Source organism: Halyomorpha halys, unplaced genomic scaffold (assembly GCF_000696795.3).
Source record: "Halyomorpha halys isolate HHAL.00 unplaced genomic scaffold, Hhal_1.1 Scaffold237.1, whole genome shotgun sequence".
Lineage (NCBI taxonomy): Eukaryota > Metazoa > Arthropoda > Insecta > Hemiptera > Pentatomidae > Halyomorpha > Halyomorpha halys.
In genome coordinates, this window is record NW_027112495.1 from 682,363 (window position 1) to 694,499 (window position 12,137).

At 31.6% G+C, this 12,137-nt stretch overlaps 1 protein-coding gene across 1 annotated transcript in view; it reads left to right on the forward strand.

Moving 5' to 3' along the window:
• SerT (Serotonin transporter) overlaps nt 1-12,137 on the forward strand; it is a 172,285-nt gene that overhangs the window by 132,945 nt on the left and 27,203 nt on the right. Inside the window, exon 10 of the mRNA XM_014419417.2 lies at nt 1,097-1,242. Coding sequence (XP_014274903.1) covers nt 1,097-1,242 — 146 coding nt within the window. The remainder of the gene's footprint in view (nt 1-1,096; nt 1,243-12,137) is intronic.

The window sequence follows — 12,137 nt, forward strand, 5'->3', positions numbered from 1 at the left end:
TGTATGAGATCATTTATCAATATTACCTATTGCCCACAACTGTGTGGCAGATTGTAATATCTATCAATAAATAAATCTAATTAAAAAATAAAAAAAAAAAAATATGAAATTATGAAACAATTAAAATTTTAGAATATCTTCAAATAAAAATTGCTCTTTGAATTAACAATTGTTTAATTTTTTAGGGTTATATGGCCCATTGTCACTATCATATGATTTTTATGATAGCTGCCATGTTGGCAGTACCGTTCCACTAAGTCTGGCGTGATAGTACCTAGTTGATACTAAAGCCGTTTCCAGGTCAATTTCATTTTTACGGAGTAAAACATTAAAGCCAGGGCAGAAACTGTCTCATGCTTGAACTGTATAATAGTTACAGTCATAACATTTACTGTCATGACAATGCTGTTGTACTAGGCATAGAGGAATAGCCAACTGTGCATATTGCGGCAGTGAAGCTACTGTTAAGATAATTATTTACTGTAACATGTTTTTTCTTTCTCCCTAGCGTGATACACGACAATATTTGTTGCGGCACTTCAGCATGTTACACGCTAAGGTCAATTTACATAGAGACATGATACTGATTCTTGAACTACGACTTACAGGTAGGTGATTTGTTCATGATCACTACCAACCGCCAGATTTTCCCTAATTAAGGATATCCGCTTTATGAAGTAAGGTGGACCCCGGAGGGCACCCTGAACCCACAGAGTTAACTTACTCTACAGAAACAGAATAAATAATTATCTACCACAGATTCGAATCCAGGTCGGTTCTCGGAGTTAGTAACACGCGTAATTACACTTCCTATTTTAGGCTGATGGAGTAAATAATTTTTTAAAAAATTTGATTTTGACTATTTCCACTCTTTTATTCTTTTTGGTGTGTTTTGAATATTATTTTATTTTCGCACTTTTTTTTCCATTGCACTAATTTTGCTACACTACATGCACTACAACTTTTATTTCTGCTAATAAAAAAAATATGTCTTTATCCATGTATAAGATTAATATACATTTATGTATATATATAAACGAAAGTCCTTTTGTCATTGTCATTATTTACCTTTTTTTCCTTCATCTTCTGTTGCTAGGACTGGACTCAACGTTCGGCGGCCTGGAGGCGATGATCACCGCCCTCTGCGACGAGTATCCTCGACTCCTTGGTAGAAACAGGGAGCTTTTCGTGTTGGTCCTCCTGGCCGGAGTCTACGTCTGCAGTCTCCCTACCTGCACTTATGTGAGTAAAAACAAAAATATGATACAAATATATAATAATAATAGATACAAACAGGAAATACAAGAGGCATACAGCAATGTGAATTGGAATTTAAAATTTACAAAAACCTACTACCTAGTGTTTAGGAATGCGTACATATTAAATGAAGAGTTGAACAGCAGAACTCTCATTTTCTGCTTCATCAAGAAAAACCTTATTCAATGACATTAGAGGTTTTTCATATTAACTATTACTTTTCTGAAGTGGAGAACGTGAATTCAAAAATAAAACAAAACTTATTTTTAACAAAACCGTGGAAGAAACTATTGGGTTGTAAAATAAGTTCGTTGTGTTTTTTACTGGTGATTTAAAAAAAAAACTTCAGATTCTTGTAAATATTTTTAATCAATTATTTATCATCAATTATCATAATTATCGATTACATATGACTCGTTTAGATCTATTACATACATATTTCAAGTAATTTTTTAATTCCGTCCTCCCAGAACTTCTCAGATTTTTGCGCAATGAACTCCTCTATTTGAGTTTTGCATTTCTCGAGCGAATTAAAGTGTTTTCCGTTAAGAGAGATATGGAGGGATTGAAATAAGTAAAAATCTGTTGGGGCAAGGTCTGGTGAATAGGGTGGGGATCACATTCCAGCCAATCTCCAATAATTTCTACCGGGTCTGCATAGACAGTTATGATGATGGAAAACTATGCCTTTGCGATTAGCCAATGGTGGACGCTTTTGCTCAACCGCTGTCTTTAATTGTTCCAACTGGCACAGTTCTGCGATATCCCGTGTCGTAGAGTGAGGGTTGTCTGTGACCAATGCTTGAATATGGTTATCATCAACAGTTAAAGGACGACTCGAAGACCCTTTGCATCTTCCAAGTACAAATTTCCGGTTCTGAACCGAGCAAATCACTTACGGACGGTTCTTTCTCCTAAGGCATCATTGCCATACACACTGCAAATTTCGTTAACCGTCTGTGCAGCGGATTTTCCTTTTTGGAAATAAAAATTAATTATTAATTCATTAAATGACGAAAATTATTTTTTTTCTCTTCCATTGTGAACAAGCTAAATATCACTTAAAGATAAGTAATTTCAGTTGGATCAGTCAAACTGATGCATAAAAGCACCTTAACTAATCTTTTTTTAGAATATGTAAACATTATTGACCAAGTAAACAGGATTTTAAAAATACAGAGGATTAAATTGAAATATAGAAAAACACTACGAACTTATTTTACAACCCAATGTATTACTAAATAAAAGAACTAAAAATGGTAAAGTTTATTTGAAAAATATCATAAATTATTTATCGTATAATTTTTTTTAAGTTACTAGAATCATATTGGTCAAATGATTATTTTAAAATGAAGTTATCTGATCCTGGAAATGATTATATTATAATTTTTTTTTAATTTTATATTTAGCAGAAGCATACGTAATATAAGTTAATTTTAGACAGTCAAGAAGAAATCTCTTGACAGCAACTATAATGTATAGTAGTTTGCTTTAGTAAATGTATTGTGTAAGAACCTTACTAACATAATGGTAGCTTTACAGCTGAGATGTACTGTACTGTCAATAATCAGCCCAGAACAAGTCTGACAGTACTGCCACGAAAATAATCATGATGACAACTGTTATACAGTTTCTACCATTGCAGTGACAGTAATAGTTCCTGGAAATTAAAAAAAAAAAAAACACTTACTTTATTATGAGACTGATGAATTCGAAAAAGTGTTTAAAATAATTTCGGTGTAGTAATGATATGTTTAACAAATAAAAAATGAGATAAATGAGTTATGGTTAGTAGACATCGGTCGGCATTCTTGATGATCAAATTAAATTACGACTGACGAAAATATCAGTAGGAACCAACTTATAATTTCAACACTCCATCGACAAAGTCGACAAGTAGAGTTTTAAGTCTGAAGTAATATACCTTGCTGCCAGTCCATAGCAAGGTCGAAACAATTTATTATTAACAATTATTAATACATCAAACCTATTTTATCTTTTTTCAAACAATGTGATAATAACTAAACCAACATACTGGTTAACAATTTTAAAACTAATAAAAAAATATTTCTGTTTTTTTTTCATTAAAAAAAGGTTAAAAAATGTCTCAAATACTTAATATTGTTTAAATTAATAATACTTCAAAGAATTTGTGCTGTTATAGCGCACGATATTGAATCGAGAGCTGTGTGTATAAAAAGATGTATATATTATATTATACTTTCAATGAAGGTAATTAACCAGTATTATTAGGGAAGCCAATTTAGGTCTAATTACCTTTAATTATGACAGAGATTACTATTAGCAAGGCTACCCTTTGGGATTTAGCCTGTAACAAAAGGTACGAGCCTCATTTTCTTCGAAACAAGAGGCAGTGTCTAATTTTCACTAAACGGGGAATCACCTTTCATCTACTTATAAAGAATTTTCGGGGGGGAAGGAACTACAATAGCAAGTTCTTAATAGATTTTAGTGTATCTAAAATAAATTATGCACTTGATTTAATTGAGTCCCAAAAACTTTTTTGGGACTTAATACTTAATAGAGAGAGGACTTGAGACTTAATAGTACGGAAAATTGCTCAAACAACGTACAAAACAAGATTTTATTAATTTTAACAAATGTATTAAAAATTTTTATTAATTGATTTCAACTCAAAACAACATAATGCTATAATATTAAATAAGTATTGCAAATCTATATTAATATTCTATGTAATATATTAATTATAAAAATAGTATAGTAAGTAATAATATAAATATAATGCATAAAGTAGTGATAGTAAAATATAATAATAATAATATTTCATATAGCATCATAAAATTATTCAGTCTGAACCGCTCGTGAATTCATCAGAATTTAAACTTATATTAAAATCACTGTATTTTATTGTTGCCATGTTCTGTTATATAATCATCAATGCCTGGACTTTGTATTGAAGTTTTATATTTTTACTTTCTCCTACCTCACTGAACTGCTGCGTTTGATAAATTATATTTTACCCGAGCTGTCTTTCACTGGAACTCCATTTCCTCTAACATACGTCATTTACTAACCCTTAACTCGTTTATAATCCCTATATTTAACTAAATTTAAATTCATCAATCTAATCCAATATTATAATTTTATTATTATTATTATTGGCGCGTGTAGGTTTTAAGCCTCGCGCGATTTGTTTTGGAAATACATCGCGCGTTTCATGACGCGGTATTCATAGGATGGGTTCATCACACCCACGCCTCCAATATTATAATAATAGTACAGATAATTTGTGACTACATTTTTATTTTGTTTTTTATGTATTTAGTCAGTTAGTTTAAAAAAAAAAAAAACAATCTCTGTATCTAAAATTATTTATAACAATTTTAAATTATTACAACAATTTTGAATATAAGTTGTATTGAGTGCGGCCAAATTGTTTTTGATCAATATATGTTATTGTAATATTACAATTACCTTTTAATCGTTCTTAAAGGACCTAGTCCCAGAATAATAAACAATTTTTCATTTTTATTACAGTCCATTACCTATTTATGAAATACATAGTAAGGAGAAATAACGCAATCGTGCAAATTTTCTTATTTGAGTTTTCTATTATAAAAAACTTTTCATTAAAAAAATAGCAAAAACGCTGAAACCTTTTTTTTACATTAAAAAAAATGTTTGTAATCTTTTTTTTTATATATCATATATTTTTAAATTTTAATAACTAAATAACATTAAAGTAGAGCATTAGAAATAATTTTGAGTCCTGTTTTTTGTTTTTTTTTACTGAGGACAGCTCGACAGACTGAAACGTTTTGGACGCAATATTAAATTTTTTTGTGTCTATCTAATCAAAAATGTGGATGGTTGATTTATTTTTTCAAACAAAATTACAGGTACTGTAGAGAATGCCTTTTTGAAAATTCGGCATTTAAGTTCTGTCAAAATATTTTAATGAGAATAAGACCTAGCTTATATCAAAGATAATTTAATTGTACGTTGATATGTAGAATTTAATAATAATTGTGAAAAATCGATTATTTAAAGTGGAACTTCCAGTTGATCGATTTTATATATAAAATCCTTAAATATGTTCTTTTAGCTTTTTACAAGTTTTCGTTTTTGAGCTAGGTTGTTCACACATATACACACCGAGATCATTTTGAGAATCTTGACTCGAGGAATATCAAAAACGTATATTTCCGTAGAAAACTCGAATACAAAATGTTGCCAAATCGCAATATTTTCACTTACTACATATTCCATACATAAGTAGGTGAAAAAGGAATGATGTTAAAAAAATTAAAGACTCACCACTGGGAATCGTTTCATTTCAAAGAATCGAACTTCACGTCTCTTATTTGTTTTTTTAATCTTTAAGTGAGGTACTATTAATTTGATTACATTTAATAAAGTTAATTGTTTTTGTATACATAAAATGTGTACTACGAGAGGATAGTCAATAAAAAAATCCTGCGTCTGCTAAGACTTGAAACAGATAAATAAAAATGGGAAATATCCATCAGGAGGAATAGAAGGAAGATTGAAGACAAAGAAAGCATTGTCGCCCTGGGCTAGGACATCGCTTCCACAGCTTACTGCCAGAGAGCTTGTTGAAAAAAAGGTGAGCATCCGTTTATTATCATCTCTTTCATTCTCAGGGCCCACTTTAATTCCAGCTCCAGCGGCTGGAGGAACGACGTCATTCTCCAGATATTGTCGCATTTACTCTGCTTCTTCCTAAAGCCACGGAAGCGGTTCTTATACTCTTCAAGTGAGGGAAATTCATGGTGTAAATGATGAGTATGAGGACACTTCAATCCCAGGTATATCGAATTTTGGAAGATTTCAAAATGGGTATTGTTAAAAATTGTATTAGTAGTACTATCTGTATTATGGGGAAACATTAGATTTGAAATGTAGTTAGATATTTTTTGTTTAATATTTACAATAAAGTATTTATTAAAAAAATCCTCTCCTCAAAATTAGATTTTTTTATAAAGTACTGCTCATGAACAACAGTTATAAAAGTAAATGTATTTTTAAAGATCACGTTCGACAGATTTTTCTCTAATTACGGGTGGCCACTTTTGAGGTTGGATAGACCCCGAAAGGCTCCCCGAATACACAGAGTTAACTCACGGCTACATTATATAAATTATATAAAAGAATAAAATCTTTCGTATAAAATATCAAGCAATTTTTTAATAATTTACAGCGTTTTTCCGATTTGATAACAAGGTCCCACCTTGAAAGGCGAAAATTTAAAACAATAAATTTTTATTTTTTTGTTACTATAAAAATTCGTATTTCAGAATTTCTCGAGGTGCGAATAACGAATTTATATTTTATTCTTGCCAAGTACACAACATTTCAATAAATTATAACCAAGACGTGGATAATTGGAGAAGGGCTTGCTCAACTGTCTCCGATTATTCAGTCTCTAAGCTATTACACATAATTCCCCATTGTTTAATTATCAAATTATTTCATAGTTCGTATTTATACATTTTTCATTACTATTTAAAAATTAAAATAGTTAATTATCTCAAAAGCTACTTGAGAAGATTTGTTGAACACTCGTCGTTTAATTCCAGTTAAACTATTTCAGTGAGGGTAAGGCCTAGTGCTAAAGATTCCTTGATTGTACATCAATATACCGAATATTATCAAAATCTTTGGAGCCATTTTTGAGAAAATCCACAAAAAAACGAGAAAAATTGATTCCATACAATGTCGGCTAGTCAATTTTATCGAAAATGTTGCTGACACACCTCAGGTATACACCGGCTTAAATATATAACTTCAGTTTCGTACAACTTATTGATCTAGGCTATTCACAGGTATACACATCCCGATAATTTCCCAAAACTTGGATATTTCGACACAGGAAACTTCAAAACGTATATTTCTGTTGAAAACTTGAAATTTCGCATAATCGTAATATTTCCTCTTACTATACATTCCATATATAGGTAAGTAAAAGTAAAAATCCTCTGTAAAGCAGCACCATTATTGCAAACCACTCCAAAAATATAAACACACTAGAATCATTCTTCAAAATCATTATTTTACTTTTATTATTGTGCTCTTTCCACTTGATTAGAGTTAACCACTCTCAGTGATATTATAAAATTTTTATCTAAATTTTAAAAAAACTTAAAATAGCCTTTTGACGTATTTTGCCTGTTTATAATGGTTTTAATAGTAGGAAAAGTACCCACTGCTTCACAATAAATAATAAATAAAGATGATTCCCGCAGCCGCATTCGATCCAACAATTCGCTTAAGAATAATAAACATTACTGAGATTTGAAGCTTATCAAAACTCGTATTTGAGAAGGTGAGTGAAGGCTGCAACTGTAGCAATATTTGTAAGGTTTAGTGCCGTCACCTTCTCTTACCGACAGGAAACTTTAGAATTGTGTGCTTCCGCAGTACGAAATTGACGTCTAACTTAGTTCTAGTTGATTCAGAATCTGTTCTCATCTTGGTTTCGAATATTTCTGAACATCAGTTTTTGAGAATATTTCTTTAATTAAATAATCATAAATAAACTTTTATAAAATGTGATCAAAAATTCAATTCAAAAAGTCAGTAAATAAGATATTACAATTACATTATAGTTTCATTTGATACAGAATGTTTATATTCTATAAATCTATTAAAAAAAATACCTTTCAGACATATAAATTATACTATACTAGCGTTACATACGTACTATGATATACTAATATGGAAGGTATATCATTAAAAGTCCTACTCAGTTATATAATGAAACATTAATTATATCCCGAATTTTCAGATTCCATAACACATCCCTTGAGAAATTGTATCAGAACTGCAGGATTAAAAAAAACATATAATCAAATCACCTTTACCCTTCTTTGTAAACCTATGACTCCCTGCCCTACAATAATATCCTTAATTTCCTTAATTAATATCTTTTAATAATACTCCAATTATGTGTGTTGAACAGACTCGCTACCTTGGACTACGTCTTGACAAGCGACTAACATGGAATCCTCACATAAGACTGAACTACTCGAAATCTGTCGATTCATACGATTACAACACTTACTAGACTAACAGTCTAAACTTATTTACATGACTATGATAAGCTCTATTAGTACTTTAGCTTTGCAATTCCTCTAATATCTAATCCCAAATTCTTAATATTCGTTACTTTGTCAAAAATAAAGTCATCTATAATGATCTCGATGTGACATATGTAGCCGGTTTGTCCAGGATTATATATCCATAATAAACTTCTTAACTTAACTTGTTTATTATCTTGCTTCCTCTTTGATTCCAGGTGTCCTCGAGACCTTTTTACTAGAACTGTATATTGAGTGCTACCAATAGGTGAATTCTCCACAATTTAGAGTTCTTGATGTACCATTTTCACCAAATTTACTAGTTTTATTATATATAGCTTTATATTTCAAAAAATAAATTTGTGGTCAACCTTTACTATTGTCCAAAAATTAATATTTTCTAGCTATTTTGTCCAGTTGTCGAAATAAGGAAAATAGACAATGGGTTTTAATTCAAAACGACTCATGACATTACTTCACTTTGCGCCATTAATTAGGCCGCGTGGCTAAGCCCGCACGACGGTTATGTATCGTGGGTAGTGTAGTATAGAACGCCTTTAAATGAACATCTGTTTTGAAAGTTTTTACATTTTTATTATTAAAATTAAAGAAATATATAGAACTATAATAACATACTGATTCTTGAGGTTGTTAATGTATACGCTTTGTTAAAAAAAAAATTATATCGAGGAAAAGTCTTGACAATTTGAAAATTAAGTATATTTAATGTCAATAAAGAAAAATTAATAATCGAAGAGCACTGATGGGCTTAGTATGTTAACAAATATAAATAATAACCTTAATGCATACTTATAAAACCTAAAAACTGTTTGGTTCTGGATTAAAAAATAATTAGCAAATCAAAATAATTCTATTAGATTCTCTTTAACTGAAATGTTTAGTTAACATTCACTCAAATATCATACTGTCTAGTATAAATATCTATGTATAGCTATTAAAAAAATAAAAACTATTGGAAGAATTATTAAAGTCAGTAAAAATTATATAGGCTTCCTACAAAACGATAGAAATGAGATATCTTAGAATTAGAATAATATGTTGATCTTTTCTAATGTATAAAAATCGTGTTATTTATTTTTTCGGTGTTATGAGATATCACAGCTTATGCAACGATAAGTGGTTCCATTGAAATTTTAAATAGAAAACAGTAATGTTCTAAAATCTGATAAAAATTCCACATCGTAGGGGGAAATAGGGTTGCTAAAATATAGCAATGTAATCCCTACCCTCTGCTATGCAACTGACTTCGGATAATTTAACTGTACCTTTCAACATGGCAAAGAATTTCGTCTTTATCGGAAAATTCTTGTCTGAAACGCTAATTCTGTGCGTTCCTCGTTCCTTATAAACTCAGTATTAAGTACATATTTCCATACATGTCCTCGTATATAAATTTATATGCTTCGAGAGCAAAGCCTGTTTAGTGTTATCTAACTCACTCCACTAAATCTTATCCGGTATAACTAAGGTCGACAGAAGTTGGTAGTTGACAGGGGGTTGGTTGGCTTTGATCTCTCGTCATATCTTAAGGGCTAACATCTCGCCTTCTGATGGCGGTCTCAGCTTAACTACCAACTTACATCATCAAAGTAACTCTCCGCTAAGGTTTTTAAAATTAATTTTCTCGTCTCACTAAGTGACAAAAACACGCGTGGGTGCAGAATATTAGGCAATACTGATATAAGAAAAAGCTACTTCCCCCAGATCACATGGTTGGGATAAAATTTAAAATATCCTTAAACAAAAAAAAATATTATCCTATATATTATCCTTCGACACAGAGAAAGTTAATGTAGATTTCGACAAATTTATTACGTACTCTGTGCTACCCTTTTTCATTGTCAATATGTTTTTTCTGCTTTTCGACAAACACTTTTGAATGCGATTCAAACGTTTCTTTGGATCTGTTTTTAAGCTCTAGTTTTTAAACAAAACTAATTCTCCCAAACACTTACTATTTTACAATCATTTTCTTATAGACGCTTCTTTTCTGTCCGACAATCCACCCCTAACCAATATTTATAGGAGTCCACCGAGGATCCATCTTAGGCGCACTTGTGTACTTATTATGCACGTATAATTTACCGACAAATGATAACATACTAACTGTTACGTATCCTGATGACACTGTAAATGTAAACCGATTATAGAACACACTGGTATTGTAACATAACTTATACAACATATAAAAATGGAATGTGATGGAAACGGAAGGAAATGCAGTGGTTAAACTATGCATAGTTGACGTAATGACTGTGTGAAGTATGCCTTCAACCGCATTGTAAGACACACTTCACTTTTGGGTTGGCTGGTTGGGTCGGAGTGGACTGTATAATTGAAAATGAACATGATTAAATGAAAAATAAAATTCTATTGTTTTATGTTACAATGGTGTAGTGGGTGGCCGAAAGAAAACATTATGATTAGATTGTTAAGTAAAATTTTGTATGACTGGGCTATGGAAATTGTAGATGCTAACATTGAGGTGGTTGATGATGGTGTGGTTGTTAACTATTGCTATGTTGACTAACTTCTTTCTTCCTTCCTCTCCCCGCATCCCCAAGCCTCTCCTCTCTCTGCTGCTGGGAACCACTCAAGAGAATTTACTCACTCATGTAAATATTAATGATCATTGAACAAAATAAAGGATGGACGCTTCTCTGGTTGAGGACAAGATGGCTATCTCACACTCATCTAGGCTGCTTCTCTTGCCACCAAAAGCGCTGGAGGTGGTGAGATTTGGCTGTTGGCCACATGAGGCGCTACTAATCTACATGGCAGTAATAATATACATGGCAGTCTTTCCGTAAGGCCGTAGGTTACCGGAACAATAACATTTACTAAAGTATAGGGTGGTAGCTGGCAATACATTGCACAGTGGTAAAGCTGCTGTCATGATAAAATATATTAGACAGTAATGTTGTTCGAGATATATCATGATAGTTTGCAGTACTTATTATAGTAGCTATAGGTATAGCGTGACACATAACTCTGTAAACATAGCAGGAGTGTAGTTATTGATGCGAATACTGCCATGACAGTAGTGTCGTGAAAGTACTGTATCACAAGGTGTATCCTGATAGCAATTGAGCTAATGTCACGTTAAAGTCCGTTTCATAGTGAGACTTTACGGCCACGAAAGCAACAGTGATGGTGTAAAGTAAATGAACATTACATAACATTAGTAAATACTCTAATAACATTTACTGTCGTGGCAATACAGTCGCAAAATTAGGCATAGCCTGATAAACATCAGTACCTGTAGCATTAATGAAGCCACTACCACTTATGGTCCGTTTATTTATTACTGATTTTCACACTGTATCGTATTTTAATCCACAAAAATTACATTGTTCATCACCACCAGGCAAAATGTTGTAAACCCACAAGTAATTAATGTCTGTAAAAATAAAACATGTTACTCTGCCAACATAAGACTTTGGTATAATGTTTGAAGAAAAAAACTTACAAATGTCCACAAGTATTCCTAATCCACTCTTCTGTCTCTCCTGTTCCAAAGGGGTTTTACCTCACCTCGACAGGTTTGGAAGGACTTTTCATCAGCCAAGTTAAGAGGATTGCGGACAAATGGATTCGGTCGGATAAGTAGAATTTGGTCACTCTTCCATTTGAATAATTTCTACTCCTTTTATTATCTGATTAAGAATATTTTAAAATTAAATACCTCAGTAACATATATGAGCTGTGTTCCATACCAATAAGCCCTTATTATAATAAAGTAAATGAACACTTGCTGCAAAACCATGTATTACTAAC